The sequence below is a fragment of the Peromyscus eremicus genome, chromosome 4, assembly GCF_949786415.1.
Source record: "Peromyscus eremicus chromosome 4, PerEre_H2_v1, whole genome shotgun sequence".
In the NCBI taxonomy this organism is placed as follows: domain Eukaryota; kingdom Metazoa; phylum Chordata; class Mammalia; order Rodentia; family Cricetidae; genus Peromyscus; species Peromyscus eremicus.
The window spans coordinates 65,676,263-65,698,162 of NC_081419.1; the positions used below are offsets into that span (position 1 = coordinate 65,676,263).

General features: G+C 36.0%; 2 protein-coding genes across 2 annotated transcripts; both read right to left on the reverse strand.

Moving 5' to 3' along the window:
* Window positions 1-3,700: 3,700 nt before the first annotated feature.
* Window positions 3,701-7,900, reverse strand: LOC131907807 (olfactory receptor 4A5-like). The gene is made up of 2 exons (XM_059258894.1): window positions 6,995-7,900; window positions 3,701-3,778 (listed from the first exon to the last, which is right to left on the reverse strand). Exons 1-2 carry the CDS (start codon window positions 7,898-7,900, stop codon window positions 3,701-3,703), a joined length of 984 nt encoding a protein of 327 aa, XP_059114877.1.
* A 12,961-nt stretch (window positions 7,901-20,861) lies between these two features.
* LOC131908348 (olfactory receptor 4A5-like) lies at window positions 20,862-21,803 on the reverse strand. Its single transcript, XM_059259402.1, has one exon. It carries the CDS (start codon window positions 21,801-21,803, stop codon window positions 20,862-20,864), a length of 942 nt encoding a protein of 313 aa, XP_059115385.1.
* Window positions 21,804-21,900: the final 97 nt, after the last annotated feature.

The window sequence follows — 21,900 nt, forward strand, 5'->3', positions numbered from 1 at the left end:
CAAAAGAGATTTTGCTTTAAAGAGATTCAATAGCATTGACATCACTCACAAATGTAGTAGTACCTAACATCACAAAGATGATGGTTTAAATTTTGAAACACTGATGATGAATTCCCATAAGTAAAAGAAGTCTTCTGTCTTTAAATATCTTGAAGTAGAAATTCACTAAGTGCAATTCCTTTCTGTTTAGAAACATGTCCTTCTATGTAGAAGGTCCAGGAAAATTGAAACCATCTACAGACTTTCATAAACAACGATAAACACTACAAAAACCATAGTATATCAAGGACTAAATACCAAATGAAAGCATTCTCAAGCTTGGCAGTCTTTTGAGTTTTCAAAAGCCTTTAGATCACTTAATTAGAAAATAGTTTATATTTATATTTGCTCTATGGGCACATCTATTTTAGTAGATAAGCTAGTTAAAATATTTGGAACAAATTCAAATGAAGCAATGACTCTTGAACAGGCTCCTTCACTTCTGTAATCCCTGGAGGTAAGAGCCTCAGATCGTGCCAACAATGAGTAGCTTGTTCCAAAGATGATTTGGAAAACCTATAATGTGAAAAGAAAATTTCCAAGGTGCAATGTATAGGAACTGTGAGTTGCATATCATGATGCATTTACAATAGGCAAGTAATGATTAAAGCAGGCTGAAATGGCAGCAGGCTTGGTCCCTATAGTTAAGGACACCACAGCAAACACGGTCTCAATCAGTTAAAAAAAAAAAAACCTTGAGGTATGGAGGCTGAGAGCTGGACCTTCTTCATTTCTTGGTGCTGAAAATTAGTGTTCTAACTTTTGGAGAAACAAACCTTTTGGTTAAGGCTTGAATTCGTATGAGATGGAACCATAATGATCTTCATTCTTTTTATCTTATCCTTCAATTTCTGTCCAATATTAAACAATTGTTGCTATTAGAAAGACATTGTTATTTTCCTAAAATTGGCAGTGTGAAAGACCTTCCAATACAATCTCTTATTTTAGTTTGTCATCAATCCAGTGAGCACATATACTCCAAACAGTTAGAAACATATTGGTTCTTCTGTGCCACAAAGGCCTAGATGTGAGCTACAACTGTTAGGTGATGGACTTATTAAACAATAGCATTTTAAATTTTATGGAACAAATGGGTTAAATCCTGTAATGTCAAATGTGTTATTTGCAACATAAAAAACATCCCTAGACTTTGTGCTTTTTTTTTAAATTTTAATTTTGCAATACAATTCAGTTCTACATATCAGCCACAGATTCCCTTGTTCTTCCCCCTCCCGCCCCCCTCACCTTCCCCCCAGTCTGCCCCCCATTCCAATCTCCTCCAGGGCAAAGCCTTCCCCACAGACTGAGATCAACCTGGTGGACTCAGTTCAGGTAGGTCCAGTCCCCTCCTCCCAGGCCGAGCCAAGGGACCCTGCATAGGCCCCAGGTTTCAAATAGCCGACTCATGCAATGAGCACAGGACCCGGTGCCACTGCCTGGATGCCTCCCAAACAGATCAGGCCAATCAACTGTCTCACGCACTCAGAGGGCCTGATCCAGTTGGTGACCCCTCAGCCATTGGTTCATATTTCATGTGTTTCGGTTCTTTTGGCTATTTGTCTTTGTGCTTTATCCAACCTTGGTCTCAACAATTCTCGCTCATATAAACCCTTCTCATTCTCGCTAATTGGACTCCCAGAGATCATGGTATGTACTCACTCATAACAGGATACTAGATGTGGAACAAGGATGATTGGACTGCTACTCACATCACCAGGGAGGTTACCTGGAAAACAGGACCCCAAGAAAGACACAGGGATCACCCAATGACAGAGAAATGGAATGAGATCTACATGAACAGCCTGGACATGAGTGGGGGTAGTGAAGGGCGAGGGTCGAGGGAAAGAGAGCTTGGGGGAGCGGGAGATCCCAGTTGGATCAACAACAGAGAGGGAGAACAAGGAATAGGAGACCATGGTAAATGAAGACCACATGAGAATAGGAAGAAACAAAGTGCTAGAGAGGCCCACAGAAATCCACAAAGATACCCCCACAACAGACTGCTGGCAATGGTCGAGAGACAGTCTGAACTGACCTACTCTGGTGATGGGATGGCCAAACACCCTAATTGTCATGCTAGAAACCTCATCCAACTACTGAGGGATCTGGATGCAGAGATCCATGACTTTGTGCTTTTTAAAAATGATTTTTATTGTTTCATTGACAATTTCATAAGCGTGCACAATAGATTTTGAGCACGTTCTCACCCCCTTCATCCCTCTAACTCTTCCTAGGACCCCACCACCACATAAATCTCCCAACTTTACATCTTATTTATTTATTTATTTACTTATTTATTTTTCATACATCCTACTGTGTTCAGTTAGACAGTTTACATGAGCATTAGTGCAGGGTCTTCCACTGCAGCATTAGTAATCTCCTAGGAAATACTGAAGAAAACTTCCTATCACCTAGAAACTATTAACTGTCAACAGTTCCTTAGCTAGGGAAGTGGCCTATGTAGCCCTCCCCTATGCGAGGCAGAACACTAACTTACTAGATGTTGTGCAGGCAACCACAGCCATTGTTGGTTTATTGTCCAGGACCATCCCCAACCTGTTGAAGGGTTCTTGGAGTGAGGAGGGAGGAATCGAGAAATAATAAAAAGAAATAGATGGAGACTGAGAGAAAGAAAGAGATATTTTTTAACTAATACATCAACATAATGAGATATGTCGTAAATATTGGGTATAAATTGTTGGAAACAAAAACATTTATGTCAGATGGTATCATTTTTATCTAGCAAATCCAAGTAATTAATAAAAATTTCATCACATTGTATAAAGATTCCTGATGAAGTTTCAAAATTCATGATTTAAATTACTTATATATTTGTCACAATCACTAAAAAATGCAGGATAGAAAGAATTTTAAAAGTATAATTAAAATAACACAAATTATAAAAATTCAAAGAAAAAAATCTGAAACTTCTGATTGATAAAAACAAACTAAACTGACAACAAAACTATTGATGGTTTCTAGGACCTGCAAAAGATAGCTTTTCCTGTTCTCCAAAGGAAAGATTTACTGACATCAAGAAATCAGCTCTTCCCTAAACTACATACATAGTTAGCACACCACCAGTCAAAGATACTCCTATTCTGGAAATGTTGTTTGAATCAGATTGTGCTGTGGGATATTCTGTATGCCGTGAATGTCTTGCTCTGATTGGTTAATAAACAAAGTGCTGACTGGCCAGTGGTCAGGTAAAAAATATAGGCTGGACAAAGAGGGAGGAGAATTCTGGGAACAGGAGGGCTGAGGGGGAGACTCCACTCTGCCATCCAGGGAGGAGCATGTAAAGGCAACAGGTAAAAAGATGGAACATTGGCGACTTATAGATTAATAGAAATGAATTAATTTAAGAAGTAAGAACTAGATAGCAAGGAGTCTGCCATGGCCATACAGTTTATAAGTAATATAAGCGTCTGAATGATTATTTTATTAATGGGCTGCAGGGCTTGGTAGGACCTGGGGAGAAACTCTCCAGCTACAAGATTATTTAACAGGATATATTTTATTACTTTTCAAAACCTACTTCACTGAGTATAAAATTAGGGAAAAGGTCCATTCATCAAATTAAATTATCTGGAAAGATATCCAAAAGTACATGAATGTAAAATATAAAGGGCATGGTATGTCATCAAACTAGGAAATATTTTTAGAGCAACCAAAAGTGACAATTATTAAAATAATAAAAAATAGGGTTTATAAGGCATATCAAGTAGATTGTGAGTTTCTCACCACAGAAATAAATACTATGAGTAAAAACAAAATGAAGATTAAGTCAATTTACCGCATTAATGCTTACACAACTCAAAACATGAGTAGATTGTAGATTGTAAGTATCTTAATTAATCTAGAAAAATTATTTACAGAGAATTATTTCAAACTAAAGTTTAATTGAATGAGGATTTTTTGTTAATTAAAATAAATGAAAGTAGTGTAGAAAAACTATGAATAGAAGAGATTTTTTAATACACATGGCAATATAGAATTAGTTGAAAGGAAAACCTAAAGAATTCCACTGAAACAATTATATTAAAAAAACATTTAGGATGAAGAACATCACATTTGTCCTGAATGGAATATCTCCACCTAATGCTTTCTCTTTCAAGGCTTGAAGACCTATTCAGAAAAGGAGGTGGAAAGATTTCCAAAGACAGAGGTAGTAGATGACTTGAAGGAACTCTGTTTTTCAGACATTTTTGCATGTATGGAATCATAGAGACTGTGACAGCATGCACACTACCTGTACAGATTCAAGCCACACAAAAACGAGTACTGAAAAGAGAAAAAAGAAACAAAGTTTCATATCTAACCAAGAAGCCATCTATAATTAACACCTGCTGGGAGAGGGAAGAAAAATATTTTTCAATGGACTATTAGGTATATCAACCACACTCCAGCACAGGTCTCATGTCCAAGAGTAGTTGACCAACATAAAATGAATTCCATGGGTTTAGTTTGTTTTGGTTTGTTATGTGTGTGAGGCATGGTTCATTTTGTTTGGTTTGGAACTTTTATCTTGTTGAGTTTCTGTTTGTTTATTTTGATGGTTTTTTTATGTTTGGTTTTGTGAGGGTTGAGAATGAAAAACAGAAAAAGATATAGAGGAAAGGAGATAGAAAGAGACAACCTGAAGTTGGTTGAGATTTGAAGGAAGAAGGATCTGGAAAGAGATGAGAGTAAAAAAAAATTAATAAATTAGATTGTATGAAAAAAATTTGAAGAAAATTATTTATTGAAAATGTGACATAAACTAAAATAGGCAATTCATCAAAAATAGTCAACATGTAGAAGATTGCAAATAGATCCATATCTATTGCGATATACAAAATTTGAGTACAAGTGGATCAAAAACCTCAACATAAATCCAGTTACACTGAACCTGATAGAAGAGAAAGTGAGAAGTAGCCTTGAATGGATTGGCATATGAAACAACTTCCTGAATATAACATCAGTACCACAAACACTGACATCAACAATTAATAAATGGGACCTCCTGAAACTGAAAATCTTCTGTAAGGCAAAGGACATAGTAAGTAAGAAAAAGAACAGCGTATAGAATGGGAAAAGATATCCAACAACCCCACATATAACAGAGGGCTAATCTCCAAAACATATAAAGAACACAGAAAATTAGACAACAAAATACCAAGCAATGCAATTAAAAAATTGGCTACAGATCTAAAAGAGAATTCTCAAAAGAAGAATCTCAACTGGCTGAAAGACGTTTAAGGAATTGCTTAACATCCTCAGTCATCAGAGAAGTGCAAATCAAAATGACTCTGAGAAACCATCTTACACCTGGCAGAATGGCTAAGATCAAAAACACTGATGACAGGTTATGTTGGAGAAGATGTGGAGTAAGGGGAACACTCTTCCACTGTTGGTGGTAGTGCAAACTTGTACACCCACTTTGGAAATCAGTATGGTGACTTCTCAGAAAATTGGGAATTAATCTACCTCAAGACCCAATGATATCACTCTTGGGTATATACCTACGGCATGCTCAATTATACCACAAGGACACTTGCTCAATCATGTTCATAGCAGCATTATTTATAATAGCCAGAACCTGGAGACAACCTAGATGCCCCTCAACCAAAGAATGAATAAAGAAAATGTGGTACATATAAACAATGATAAAAAGCAATAACGTCATGAAATTTGCAGACAAATGGGTGGAACTAAAAAATATCATCCTGATTGAGGTAACCCAGACTCAGAAAGACATACATGCTATGTACTCACTCATAAGTGGATATTAGATGTAAAGCAAATGATAACCAGACTACAACACACAGCTTCAGAGAAGCCAAGTAACAAAGAAGACCCTAAGAGGGATGCATGAATCACCTTGGGAAGGGGAAATAGATTAGATCTCCTAAGTAAACTAGGGACAATAGAGGGTAGGGGATGAAGGATGAGAACATAAGGGAACAGAATGGTCAAGCTGAAACAGGAACAGAGTGGGAGAGCAATGAAAGAGATATCTTGATAGAGGGAGACATCATGGGGATAAGGAGAAACCTGGCACTAGGGTAGTTTCCCAGAATCCACAAGGATGACACCCATGTAGAATAACAACAGTAGTGGAGACAGTGCCTGAGTTGGATCATAGAGCCGTCATCTAGTGACTGATGGAAGCCCATGCACAGATCAACAGCCAAGCACTAGGCAAAGATCCAAGAGTCCAGTTAAAGAGAGGGATGAAAGATCCTGAGTTAGGAGCATCAAGATCATGATGGGGAAATCTACGGAGATAAATCAACCAGGCTAGTGGGAACTCATGAACTAGGAACCAATAGCTGTGGAGCCTGTATGGGATTGGACTAGACCCACTGCATAAGCAAGAGGGTTGTGTAGCTTGAACAGTTTAAGGGGGCCGTGGCAGTGGGATCAAGATCTATCCCTGGTTCATTAGCAGGCTTTTTGGAACCCTCACCTATAGTGGGACACATTGCACAGCCTTGATACAGGGGGAGGGGCTTGGAGCCACCTCAACTGAATGTACCAGGCTCTGCTGACCCCCATGGGAGGCCTTACCTTCTCAAAGGAGGGGATGGGGCATAGGTTGGTGGGAGAAGGTTGTGGGGGAGTGGGAGGATGCATGAGAGGGAGATTTGTGATTGGTATGTAAAACAAATAAAAAAATTTTAATAAAAAAAGAAAATTATTTATTGAAATTATGACATAAACAAACATGAAGTTCATCAAAATTAGTTAAAAATGATAGCTAAAAATTAATAATACTATAAACAACACCACTAATTATGAAAAAAATTGGAACAAAAAATATTTATAAATTGCATTCACAATAAAAGTAGTTTCAGAATATAAGGGACTAGTGTGAATGTTCAAGATGGAACACACACTACTGGAATTTATTCATGATTGGTGCCTAGTGCTTAGTAATATAAGAAAGTCTTATTCTATTGGGACTTAATACTTTTTGCAGGAGTTTTTCTATAGAATTTTTCATCTCTGAATTTCTCAAAGTATATATTAAAGGATTCAACATGGGAGTGACAATAGTATAAAATACAGTAATGGCCTTATCAATAGGAAAACTAGAAACAGGTCTAACATACATGAAAATACAGGGAACAAAAAAGAGGAAAACCACAGTGATATGGGAGCCACAGGTAAAAAGAGCTTTACGCCTCCCTTCCTGACTGTGATTCTTAAGAGATCTCAGGATGATTCCATAGGAGAGTAGGAGGAGGAAGAAGATCACTATACACATGGCCCCATTATTGACAGTGGCAGAAAGGCCAATGAAGTAGGTATCAGTGCATGCAAGTAGCAATAGTGGATAGATGTCACAGCCAAAGTGGTCAATGATATTAGGACCACAGAAAGGAAGTTTATACACAGCAAGAACTTGAAATAAAGCATGTACAAAACCTCCTGCCCAAGCCATCACTAATAAAAGGATACACACCCGTCGATTCATGATAATCAAATAATGCAAGGGCTTACAGATGGCCACATAACGATCATAGGCCATTGCCACCAGAATGACAATATCAACACCACCAAATAAATGCTCTATAAAGAGCTGGCCAATGCATGCTGTGAAAGAGATGGTCTTCTTATCACGGAGTAAGTCTACAATCAACTTGGGTGAGATGGCAGTGGAATAAACAGCATCCATGAGTGACAGAGAGGCAAGGAAGAAGTACATTGGGGAGCCCAAGGAGGGGCTGACAATCACTGTCCCCACTATGAGCAGATTTCCCACCATTGTCACAATGTAGATGAGTAAAAACATAACAAATAATGCTTTTTGCCAAACAGGATCCTGAGTGAAACCCAGCAGGACAAATTCAGTGACATTGTTGTTCTGGCCCATTTATTCTTCTATCAGGCTTGTTTCAGAGAAGGAGCACAGAAGAACAGGGCCTGCCAAATGTGAACAAGACCATGAATCCATTCTGTCATGATGCTGCACACGCTATCTTCTACAGTAGTTAACCAGCAGTAGGCATTTAGTAAATACCTATTGAGCTTCCGCTTGAAACAAGCTCCATCACTTTCTGTTACTAAATCTCTAATTACTAAGTTTATCTCAATATTAGTGAATCTCTATACAGAAGTGCAGACAGAGTTATCTCTGTGATCCATACCTTTAAAAGTAGTTATTTAAAGCACATTACACTTTGAGATTGAAAGCAGTAAATGAACAGAGGAAAGGTCTTTCCTTTAAGAAACTTGAAAAATGATTGTGACATTAAACTCAAGTATATCAACTAATAAAGAGCAAGACTTTGAGCTGGTAATACCTGTGGATAATATTTTAAAATATGAACTTGTATAATGCTCACAAAAACACTGATCCTCAAGAATCCATGCCAGTACTATTAAATTGCACTATTAGGCATACATTCTACCTCACTAGATAATTTTAGTCATCATATACATATCACTTACTCTAAAAAAATGTAGATTTTGAACTGCACCAAATGCCTCCAATATTATTGAGCACACAATTACTTCATGTGACTCATGATATTTTATTAGTTACAGTTCTATGTGATGCTTGTTTATACTAATTAGTAACCCAATTACAACCACCAGTAGGTTTTTCACAAGTATTTTTACTTTACCTAAACTAACCCATTGCTTTTACCATGTCCTGCATCAGCAGACAGTATACTTTTTCCAGAACTCTCAGGGAAATCTAAGGAGAGAGATAGAGGGAAATAGAAATACAAAGGAGAGAATGAATACTAATTGGAGCATGGTTTTTATCTTAATACATTCTAGCTGCTGAGGAACCTAACAAAGGAATTCACTGCCTGGATCCTCAAAAGCAGAACACTCAAAGAAAATGTATAGTCAGAATGCATAGGTGTTGGTTGTATTCATTGTCTAAACATAAGTACAAACACATCTCTGCTTGCATTCTGAATATCAAGGAGATTGGACAATATTTCACAGTCTTTCCCAGTCTCCCAGTCTCTAATGGTCTACAGCACTGTTACTTCAGACCACTTCCCTTCCTCTACTGCTGTCATTTTTTTTTTCCTTTTTTCACATTTTCTCAATAGTTCCAAGTTTACCACAGCTTCCTGAATGATACTAATAATGCAAAATTGAAATTAATAACTACTATGACCAAATAATATCCCTAATCTTATTGTACATGGTATAGCAAGGAAGAATGTGAGAAATGTAGCTAGAGTTTTCCTGCCTGGCCCACGGTCAAGACAAATCTCTCTCACCCGCCAGCCAATCCCGCAGCAGCTCAGACCCAACCAAGTAAACACACAGAGACTTATATTGTTTACAAACTGTATGGCCACAACAGGCTTCTTGTTATCTAGTTCTTTTATCTTAAATTAAGCCATTTCTATAAATCTATACTTTGCCACGTGGTTCGTGGCTTACCAGTACCTTACATCTCGCTTGTCATGGCGATGGCTGGCAGCATCTCTCTGTCTCAGCCTTCCACTTTCCAGAATTCTCTTCTTTGTTTGTACCACCTATACTTCCTGCCTGGCTACTGGCCAATCAGTGTTTTGTTTGTACAAAGCAATATTCACAGCAGAGAAATACTCATTCAGAAAAACAGCAGACATGAAAGCTGTGGACCCTGCAACCACACACCTGGTTACAGCATGAGGATTATTCCTGTTGTATCATCCTGATCTTGACCATCTTAGGAAGTCTCCCTCTGCCTCTGTTGCACCATTTGTACCACAGGGACTTCCATAATATCCCTCTCCTAGAGTGGTCTGTTGGTGTTCTTATGAAATGTCTAACCACTGCCCACTCAGCACATCAGACATCTCAGTGGCGGCTATGATCACTGTTCTTGGATGTTTCCCTGTGAGTATCCACTGACAATAAGTCATGAGAATTTCTGTCTGTTAACAGGAATGTTGACCTATTCTGGGTTAGAAAAAAAGCAGAATATGTGTGCCTCATGAACCACTTTCTGGACTTGAATTAAACTCATATATTCAATTCTTAGGAATTATTTGTGTGTGTGTGTGTGTGTGTGTGTGTGTGTGTGTGTGTATAAATTCATTTTTACATGTAAAATATTATCAATATTTACCAGTGAAGATATATATTTGGACTAGCTCTCAGAAGCAAGATACCATTTGCATGAACTTGTCATAAAGAAGGATATGTGCAGAGTCAGAGCAGCTGTAGAAGCACTTGGGATGCAACTTACACTAATGTCTCATTCACATATATGCTTCCATTTGAGTCAGAACATCTATCAGCATCATTCCTGAAGTTCCCAACTGCCATAGAACATAGGAATATTGTATCACTTATGCCCAATTCTGTCTTCTACATTTTACTTCTACACAGTTCAGTTGCGTCCACTATTGATATGCATTGGTTTTCAACAGGCCAAACATTCTAGGGTCTTATGTGATTATTTATGTAATAGGGAAAAAACAGAGTATAATAGCTACACCATACTAGACCTATATATAATATACGTTATCAAAGGGTCGATTCTATAAACACTGAAGTATATAGTATGACTGCTTTCATTTTGAACTACTGCTAACACACTTCTTGAAAAATAATAGTATAATCCATTATTAAAAACATGTCTTGCCTTGGAGGAGATGGGGATGGGGGCAGGATGGGGGGGTAGACTTGTGAGTGGGAGGAGAGAGGGGAGGGGGATCTGAGGTTGGTATGTAAATTGAATAGAAAATTTCTTAATAAAAATAAAATTAAATTTAAAAGTCTTTTTAAAAAATAGTCTTATATTTTTAAAAAAACTTTGCCTAGCACTGAAATTTTATCACCCAAAAGAGGAGTGAAGTTATGGCACTTGACAAAACACAGATACAAGTGGAAATAAGCATATTAGTCAATTTACCTCAGTATCAGAAGGAACAATATTACATTTCCTCTCATTTATGAGTTTTAGACTTTCAGTAGATACATAAAATCATATACTCACAGAAGACATGAGGAAAACTATCCAGTTTTTAATACCATGTACAGTAGTACACAATACCAAACTAACAAATGTCTATGGTAGAAGGGGAGGCATTCCTCTGTGCATTTCTATATTTACATATACTAACATATGTATTGGACAATTTTAAGATATAATGAAATACAGCATCAAGCAACTGAAATATAGGTATTTGATCTTGCACAACTTAAGCATGTGTGAGGATACCAAATTTTAATCACCATATTTAAAATATCTAAAATGATTATGCATCCTTTTTAACAAAGCACATGAAACACAATGTCCGATAAAATAAAAATAATAGGAGGGTTTATATGAGAGAGAATTGTTGAGACCAAGGTTGGATAAAGCACAGAGACAAATAGCCAAACAAACGGAAACACATGAAATATGAACCAATGGCTGAGGGGTCACCAACTGGATCAGGCCCTCTGAGTGGGTGAGACAGCTGATTGGCCTGATCTGTTTGGGAGGCATCCAGGCAGTGGGACCGGGTCCTGTGCTCATTGCATGAGTTGGCTGTTTGAAACCTGGGGCCTATGCAGGGTCCCTTGGCTCAGCATGGGAGGAGGGGACTGGACCTACCTGGACTGAGTCCACCAGGTTGATCTCAGTCTGTGGGGAAGGCTTTGCCCTGGAGGAGATTGGAATGGGGGGCGGGCTGGGGGGAAGGTGAGGGGGGCGGGAGGGGGGAGAACAAGGGAATCTGTGGCTGATATGTAGAACTGAATTGTATTGCAAAATAAAAATTAAAAAAAAAAATAAATAAATAAACCACTGTCATTTATAAAATGTAAATTTTTCATTTGCTACTTGGCCAAATAGAACATAATGGTGCAACCTCCCCAATAAAATAAGTAGTCTGTGACACTGATAGCAAATATAATTATACTTTATGATAAATTTCTATATTTAGCATCTTAGTTTTCCTAATTTCCATACTTCCTGTGGGAACATATGACAGAAAATATCAGCTGTACTTCATTATATCACAGGAGTCTTTAGCTGGCATTCCTTTTTTGTAGTCTTGTGTACTCACAACGTGGTTCTTACTTTTGTTCCAGAAAAATCAAAGGTTCTTTTGCTGGTAGGGCTGCAATTATTTCATGTACCTATGTGAACTCATGGAACACATGAAAAGACATATGTTCAATAGACAACAAAAGAGCACCAAGAGACTATACAAAACACATTTCCACAAAGTTTTCTATTATCTAAGTCTTTCAGAGAAATGTCAGAATATAAGTTAAAATTTAAACAGAAAATATTTAAATTTAATGTCAAACTTACTCAAAAATTAGGTGGATATTGTTACTTTCTAAGACAATTTCTTCATAAAAGTACAAAGATGTATTATTTATGTGTGTATAAAATTTCATCTAACAATTAGAAATTGTTAACATATGGTCATGTTAATTAAAAATTCACAGACTTAATTAATCTTACAATTAATTATATGCATTTTTCTCTTTTAGTCAGTTGTACTAAAGGCATCCAAAAGGTTTTGACTTTAGTGAAGTTCAGCAGCATCCTCGTGTCTCACAAATAAGCGAGATACTCAACATTTCAATTCAGTGGTTTGAATTACTGAAGCATCCATTAATAGTGAAAGTTTCTCATGACTACAACCAGAAGCTTTCAGTCTCTATCACTCAGACTCTCTACAAAATCCTTTCCTTTCTTGTTATAATCATTTCCCTGTATGTAGAAGACTCCAGGAAATTAAACCATCCATAGACTGTCTAATGATGAATAAAGCACAAGGATAGGATACATCAAGGGATAAATACCAGAGGCTTACTGGGTCATTTGATCAGGAAAACATTTCTTCCATTTATATTCACAATACTGTCTACGACTTTTGCACCATCACTATTTAAGTAGATAAGCTTGTTAAAATATTTGGAACAAGTTCAAATGAGATCATCTCTTTTGAAGAGATTTCTTCTTTTCAATAATCCCTAGAGGTAAAAGCCTTGAACCTTGCCAAGAATGAGTAGCTAACAGCCAAGTTGATTTGAAAAGTCTATAATAAGAAAACAAATTTCCATGTATATCTATCAAGAGACTATTTGCTAATGTTGAAATATGAAATGTTAAAGTAAGCCATCTACATGGCTTAATAGTGGTTAAGGACATGTGCAAAATCTTCACTTCCTTCAGAAGTCAGCTATGGTGTTCCGTCTATGTAATTCAGGCACATAAACTAGACTGTTGATTATTAATGATCTAATTCCATAAAACAGGAGAATATGAATGCTTTAAATTCAAATTTCTGTTCATTACTTTCAGAAAAAAATAATTATTAAGCCAGGCATTAATCACTTTCTTAAAATATATTTTCATAATTCTAGAACTTTTTTCAACCATAGGAAAGAATGAAGCTATTTCACTTACAGGAATATGACTGCAACTAAAAATGATTACAATAAGGAAACTAAGTCTATCTCTGAAGCATTAATATTGCATGGATTTTTATTTGTTGATCCTACATTTTTTTCAAATATTTATCATTTATTTTTGGTTGAAACCTTTCAAAACTCTTCTAGCTTTCTGAAGTGTGAAGTATGTAGTTCTCATATACAGTCACAACACTGCAACAGCACATTGACATTTCTTGCTCTTTTGTAATTGCAGCTTAGATCGATTCCATGTTTCCATCTCTTTCTCTGTCACTCTTTATCTGGGTAACCACTATTTTATTCACAATTTCTACAAGATCAGTGTTTTTAGATTGAACATATAAGTTAAGTTTATGAAGCTTTGCCTTTTTTTTTTGGCTAGGTTCATTTAACATAATTTTCTCCAGTTATAATCTTGTTGTCCTAAGTAGCAGGATTTTGGTTTTTATTTAATGGCTAAATAGTATCCTGTGGTGTACATATGCCAAAGTTTCTAATAAATTCATCATTTGACAGACAATTAAGTTGTCATTTCTTGGCTACTATGAAAAGTGCTGAGACAAACAAGGGGATGCTCATGTTGTTTTTACATAATGATTTCATTTCCTTCGGTAAAGCATAGATCCCACATTTTTATACAAATATCAAATTGTATGTGCATAGATGGTCTGAATGTAAAACTGAGGCTCTCTGAATAAAAGATATACATGAGAGGAGGTGGGGTGAAAGCAATGTAAATTGATGGTTATGGAGGAAATAGGCTCCAAGTGTATTATACACGTACTAGAAAATGATCTTATGAGAGTCAGCACGATAAAATTTAACATTTTTAATTTCTTTTTCTTAAGGTTTTTTTAAGGTTTTAATTGTTTAAAGTTTTTTTTTCATTTTTCATACTGACCACTGTTTCCCTTCCCACCCGTTCCCCCACTCTCCTCCCACTTCCCCCATCCTACCCCCACCTACTCCTCATAATCAAAATACTCTACAATACCAACATAACAAATCTAAGTGAATGAGTTAATTCACTATGGATTACTCTTTACATACATACTATCATACTCAATAATTTTAGCTACATGCAAAAGCACACATCCATATGACAGATGTATGTGTGCTTTGTATGTAGCTAAAAGAGAGAGTAGAGAGTAGCTACTTGATGGACATTTGTTTCCCAACATGGTAAGCACTTGAATGATATGCAATTCTAGGTATCTTCATTTAAACGTATATAAAAATAATTACACAACTTTTTTAATACATCCACATAATATGTACAATAAAATAAAATAATAAATCCATTGCTGATTTTTAATACATAAAATATATTTTCACTTGTTATTTTTAAAATAGAAAATCAAATCAGTCAATAATAAAAAAATACTGTGTGTATTATGATTTTGTATGTACGGTTTTGTGTGATTTTGTTTAATCTTCCTAATTTATATATTTTCTATGGGAATGCATGACCTTTAAGACATTAGGAAAGGAATATTTAAGTTATGCGTTTTGTTGCTGACATCACAAACATATATCTTATGTCTAATTTTTGTTCTGGAAAATTAAGGGTCTTTTACTGTATTGATTACAATTTTTTCATGTGCTTGTGTTCTTTTGAGAATAAATAGTGACTTACAGCTGTTCAGTAAACACAGAACAAATATCAAATGATTGCGCCCAGTACATTTTCACAAGACTTCCCTTTATCTCAGTCTTCTTGAGAAGTGTAAGTGTATCCAAGTAATTACCTAAAATCAAGTAATATTTAAATATAACATCAACTTACTGTAAAAGACAGTTGGATTGTCTCATCTTCTGGGAAAATATCTTCAAAAAAGAATCTGTGTTTATTCAAGTATGTAAACAGTTAATAGAATAAAGGGAAATTAATTTATCCAACTTCAATATTTACTGATGCAAAAAGTTGATCTTTAAATTAATCAAGAACCTTTTTCTATTTTCAGTCCACTGAAGTGAAGCACTCCAAAGAGGCCTTGCTTTAAGGAGATATGATCAGATTGACATCCCTCATAAATATAATAGCATCTAATAATACAGAGGTAACTGTTTAAATTTTGAAACACTGATGATGAAGAATTTCAACGAGTAAAATAAATCCTCTATCTTTAAAGGTCTTGATGTAGAATCTCACTAAAGCCCCTTTCTGCCTGTTTAGAAACATGTCCTTGCATGTAGAAGGTCCAGGAAAATTGAAACATTCCACAAATTTTCATGTTCAAAGATAAATACTGCAAGAAAACTATATCTATCAAGGACTAAATATCAAATGAAAGCATGCTCCAGCCAGGTAGTCTTTGAATTTTCAAAGGCCTCTAGATCATTTAATTAGAAAAATAGTTCTTCCATTTATATTAACTGTGTGGGCACATCTATTTTAGTAGATAAGCTAATTAGACTATTTGGAACAAATTTAAATGAAGCAATTTTTCTTTAACAGGCTTCTTCACTCTGTAATCCCCAGAGGTCAGAGCCTCAGATCTTGCCAACAATGAGACTTAACTCCCAAGATGATTTGGAAAACCTATAATGTGAAAAGAAAATGTCCAAAGTATAATGTATAGGAACTATGAGTTGCACATCATGATGCATTTGCATAAGGCAAATAATTGTTAAACCAGCATGAAATAGCAGCAGCTTTGGTCCCTGTAGTGAAGGACACCACTACAAAGTGCAATCTCCGTCAGTCCAAAAAGTGTTGAGCTACAGAGGCTGAGGTCTAGGTCTTCTGGCTCTCAAAAATCGGTGCTAAAAATTGGTGTATTAACTTTTGGAAAAACAAAGCTATTGATTAAGGCTTGAATCTGTATGAGATGGAACCATAATGATCTTCATTCTTTTTGTCTTATTCTTACTTTCCCTCCAATATTAAGCAATTGTTGCTATTAGAAAAAAAAAAAAACATTGATGATTTCCTCAAACTGACAGTGTTCAAAGGCTTCCAGCCTAATCTCTTATTTTGCTTTCATCAACATAGTGAGCACATATGCTTCAGACATTTAGATACATATTGGTTCTACTGTGTCACAAAGGCTTAGATATGAGCTACAACTGATAGGAATTACTAAACAATAGCATTTTAATTTTTATGAAACAAATGGATTAATTTCTGTAATGTCAAATGTATTATTTGCAATATGAAGAGCATCTGTACTATTTGTGCTTTTTAAAAATAAATTTTAAATCTTAAAAATATTTTAAATATTTAATTACTTAATAATTATTATTTAATAAATGATTGTTTTATATTTTGATGATTTTAATATTTGTTGAGAATTTCATACATGCATACAATATATTATGACCATGTTCACTCCCACTCCATCCCTCCAACTTATCCTAGGACCCAATCACCACATACTCCTCATGTCTTATTTATTTATTTATTTATTTGTTTGTTTTTCATACATCCAACTGTATTCAACTAGACAGTCTAAATGAGCATTAGTGTAGGGCCTTCCAATGCAGTGTTAGTAACCTACCAGGAGCCACACACTGAAGAAAACTTCCTCTCAACCAGAAACTATTAACTGCCAATAGCTCCTCAGCTAGGGAAGAGGCCTGTGAAGCCCTTGCCAATGCATGGTGGACACTAACTGACTTGATGTTGTGCAGGCAACCACAGCTGATAGGGGTGCATGAATGCAATCACCCTGTCATATTGAGAGGATAGTGTTTTACAGCTGCCTTCCCAAATTTCTAACTTTTGCAATCTTTCTGATTCTAAAGAATCAAACTGAATTTTTTTCTTATGTGTGGCAGGAAGTCAGTGGATATGACAAAAAATCATTAGAGCCCCTCTCACCTACATGGGAGAACATGGCTGTTTCTAATTAGTTACATTATTTCTATAAACGGTATGATGTAAAAATGCTGTTAACATAATTAAATAACAGAACTGTGAATGGCAGGTATGAAAAAGAGAGTTGAATTAATAACTGAGTACTGAAACACTCTATTTGGTAGTCCTTCTTCATATGTGGTAGGTATTAGTTCTAAAATATGGGCATTTTGTAGTTTTATGGATAGCTTTCTTTCATAACCAGAAGACACGGTTTCACTTCAGTCCTCATTTTTCTGTCTTTTGCAATCTTTCTACTTCCCTACCCCTTCAATGATAGCCCCTGGGACATAAGAGTAATTATATAGATTTCTTATCTCAACAACACGCAATTTGTTAATTAACTCAATATATGTGGAAGATGTTATCCTTCCCCATACTCTGACCAACACTCTGTTTCCATCCTTCATTCCATTTCTTTTTGAATGATGATTTTGCAAACCGGTCACTTAATTGAAAATGGTTTTCATAACTAAGATTTTCTGGTGGAGTCTTTAGTATACACTTTAAGCATAGGATCAAGTCATCTGCAAAAAGGGATAGTTTGACTTTTTAATACAAAAAGAAAAATAACATTAGATTTCTATAAGCATAAAATTTTCATTCAATAATTCATTCCATATAATTTTCTGACTCCCTATTGTTCAGGGTTTTTTATATAAATAATATATCAAAGAACCTGTATTATCACAAATATCCTATTACTGATAACCTGAAACATCAACTCATATTTCAGTTTTAATTACTGTAAATATGTTGAAGAAAGAGCACCATAGCATTATATTTAAGAAAACTTCTTGCTCCATAGATCATACGACCAACAGGTAATTCCCTTCATGTTGAGGGTGATTCAATTGTGTGCAACCTAACATGGCTCTTCTTTGATAAAGCTTCTCCAGGATACTGGCCATTCCTGAGGTTCTCAGAGTGTAGATTAAAGGATTCTGCAAGGGGGTTATGGCCAGTTAAAGTAAACCCAAAACCTTGTTAGTGGGGGAGATTTATAAATAGAGTTTGAATGCCTGAATGAAATAAACTAGAGAGTATCTTTCAAATGATGATCCTTATTATTCAATTTAACTAATACATCAGCATAATGAGGAGATATGTTGTGAATATTGGGTAGAAATTGTTGGAAACAAAAGTACTTATTTCAGTATGGTATCATTTTTGTCTAGCAAATCCAAGGAATTGACAAAAATTTCATCACACTGGATAAAGATTCCTGATAAGGTATAAGAATTTATGGTGTATACAATCCCTCCTCTCTTTCGCTAAAGGTATCTTTGTGGATTTTGGGAGACCTCTCTAGCACTTTGCTTCTTCCTATTCCCATGGGGTCTTCATTTATCAGCAAGAAATGTTGAAACCATGATTGGAAAAGCACAGGAACAAAAAGCCAAACTAGTGGAAACACATGAACTATGAACCAATAGCTGAGGAGCCCCCATGGAACTGGATCAGGCCCTTTGGATAAGTGAGACAGTGGATTAGCTTGAACTGTTTGGGAGGCCCCCAGGCAGTGGGACCAGGACCAGGACCTGTCCTTAGTGCATGAGCGGGCTTTTTGGAGCCTGAAGCCTGTGCTGGGACACTTTGCTCAGCCTAGGTGAAGGGAAGAGGGGACTGGACCTGTCTTGACTGAATCTACCAGGCTGAGCTGAATTCCCAGGGGAGTCCTTGCCCTGGAGAAGGTGGGAATGGGAGGTGGGTTGGGGGAGGGGGGAAGGGCTGAGGGGGGAGAGCAGGAGGAGGGAGTACAGGGGAATCCATGGCTGATATGTAAAATTAAATTAATTATAAAATAAAAAAAGAATTCATAGTTTAAATTCCTTACAAATTTGTCATCACTAGAAAATGCAAAATAGAAAGCATTTTTAAAGTATAATTAAAATAACACAGATTACAAAAACTCAAAGAAAAAATCTGAAACTTCTGATTGATGAAAACAAACTGAGAAAAAAGTAATGATGGATTCTTGGATTCTAGGACTTGCAACAGAATAGCTTTTCCTGGTCCCCAAAGAAAGATTTATTGAGATCAAGATATCAGCTCTTCTCTAAACTACCTACACAGTTAGCACACCACCAGCCAAAGCTATCCTATTGTGGAAATATTGTTTGATTAAGATGATTTAATAGGATATATTTTATTACTTTTCAGAACCTAAACATCTAATAATAAAAATTAAATTAGGAAAAAGATCCATTCACCAAATTAAATTGTCTGCAAAGAGATCGAAAGAACACAAACAGAAAATATAAAGGACATGGTACATCATCAAGCTAGGAAACAATTTTAGGGCAACCAAAAGGGACAATTATTAAAATAATTAAAAAAACAAGGTTTACAAGGCATAGCAGGTGGATTGTGGGTTTCTCACCATAGAAATAAATACTATGAGTGAGAATAAAATGAAAATTAAGTCAATTTACCACATCAACGCTTACACAATTCAAAACAACGTGAGTAGATTACAGATTGTAAGTATCATAATCTAGAAAAATATTTACAAAGAATTATTTCAAACTAGAGTTTAATCAAGTTAGAATTTTGTATTAATCAAAATAAATGAAAGTAGTGCAGAAAAACTATAAATAGAAGAGATTTTTAATAAACAGGACAATACAGAATTAGTTGAAAGGAAAACCCAAAGAATTTCACCAAACCAATTATATTAAGAAAACATTTAGGATAAAAAAAACCATCACATTTGTCCTAAATGAAATATCTCCATCGAATGCATCCCTTCAAGCTCAAGGACCTATTCAGAAAAGAGGGTGGAAAGATTGTCAAAGGTGCATGAATTCAAGGTGCTTCATTTTTCAGACACTTTTGCATTTAGGAGAGACTGGGACAGCATGCACACTGCCTGTACAGATTCAAGCCACATGAAATACCACCACTGAAAGGAAAGTGGACACAAAGTTCCATACCTAACCAAGAAACCTTCTATAATTGATTTCTACTGAGCAAGGAAAAAGTAGAATTCAACTGGACTGTTATTAGGTGTATCAACCACACTCCAAGACAGACACCATGTCCAAGACTACTTGGCCAACAGAATATGAACTCCATGGGTTTGGTTTGCTTTGCTTTGTTGTATGTGTGCGCGGCAGGGGTCATTTTGTTTGGTTTGGAATTTTTTTCTCTTGTTGCATTTTTTGTCTGTTCATTTTGATGGTTTTTTATGTTTGTTTTTGGGAGGGTTGAGGGGAGAAGTACAGAAAATCAGGGGGGAGATAGAGAGAGAACATGAACTTGGTTGAGATAGGAAGGTAGAAGCATCTGGGCAGATATGGGAGAGAAGAAAAAAACATGAATTAAATACATTGTAAGAAAAAAATAAAATTATTGAAATTTTGATATAAACTAAAATAGGCAATTCATCAAAAATGGTTAAATGGGATAACTAAAAATGAATTATATGATAAGCAAATATATTAGTTATTTAAAAAATCAGAACAAAAAGTATTTATAAATTACATTCACAATACAAGCAGTTTTACAATACAAGGGTTAGTGTGAATGTTCAAGATGGAACATATATTACTAGAATTTATTCATGGTTGTTGCATAGTGCTTACTAATATAAGCATCAAGAAGAAAGGCTTAATCTATTGGGACTTAACACTTTTTGCAGGAGCTTTTCTATAGAATTTTTCATCTCTGAATTTCTCAAAGTATATATCAAAGGATTCAACATGGGAGTGACAATAGTATAAAATACAGTAATTGATTTATCAATAGGAAAACTAGAAACAGGTCTAGCATACATGAAAATACAGGGAACAAAAAAGAGGAAAACCACAGTGATATGGGAGCCACAGGTGAAAAGAGCTTTACGCCTCCCTTCCTGACTGTGATTCTTAAGAGATCTCAGGATGATTCCATAGGAGAGTAGGAGGAGGATGAAGATCACTATACACATGGCCCCATTATTGACAGTGGCAGAAAGGCCAATGAAGTAGGTATCAGTGCATGCAAGTAGCAATAATGGATATGTGTCACAGCCAAAGTGGTCAATGATATTAGGACCACAGAAAGAAAGTTTACACACAGTAAGAACTTGAAACAAAGCATGTGCAAAACCTCCCGCCCAGGCCATCACTAAGAAGATGATACATACCCGTCGATTCATGATAATCAAATAATGCAAGGGCTTACAGATGGCCACATAACGATCATAGGCCATTGCCACCAGAATGACAATATCAACACCACCAAATAAATGCTCTATAAAGAGCTGGCTGATGCATGCTGTGAAGGAGATGGTCTTCTTATCACGGAGTAAGTCTACAATCAACTTGGGTGAGATGGCAGTGGAATAAACAGCATCCATGAGTGACAGAGAGGCAAGGAAGAAGTACATTGGGGAGCCCAAGGAGGGGCTGACAATCACTGTCCCCACTATGAGCAGATTTCCCACCATTGTCACAATGTAGATGAGTAAAAACATAACAAATAATGCTTTTTGCCCAGCAGGATCCTGAGTGAAGCCCAGCAGAATAAATTCGGTGACATTGTTGTTCTGGCCCATTTAAACTTCTATCAGGCTTGTTTCAGAGAAAGAGCTCTTGAGAATAGGGTCTGCCGCAAATTGTGAGTAAGACTGTGAACCCATTCTGTCATGATGC

What these genes read in the sequence shown, in the direction of transcription:
- LOC131907807 (XM_059258894.1), bottom strand. Translation starts at nt 7,900, where the DNA reads ATGGGCCAGAACAACAATGTCACTGAATTTGTCCTGCTGGGTTTCACT. An exon ending in TAGAAAAACTCCTGCAAAAA is followed by an intron (nt 3,779 to 6,994) that starts GTATTAAGTCCC and finishes TTCTGTGGTGAG; the next exon opens with AAACTCACAATCTACTTGAT.
- LOC131908348 (XM_059259402.1), bottom strand. Translation starts at nt 21,803, where the DNA reads ATGGGCCAGAACAACAATGTCACCGAATTTATTCTGCTGGGCTTCACT.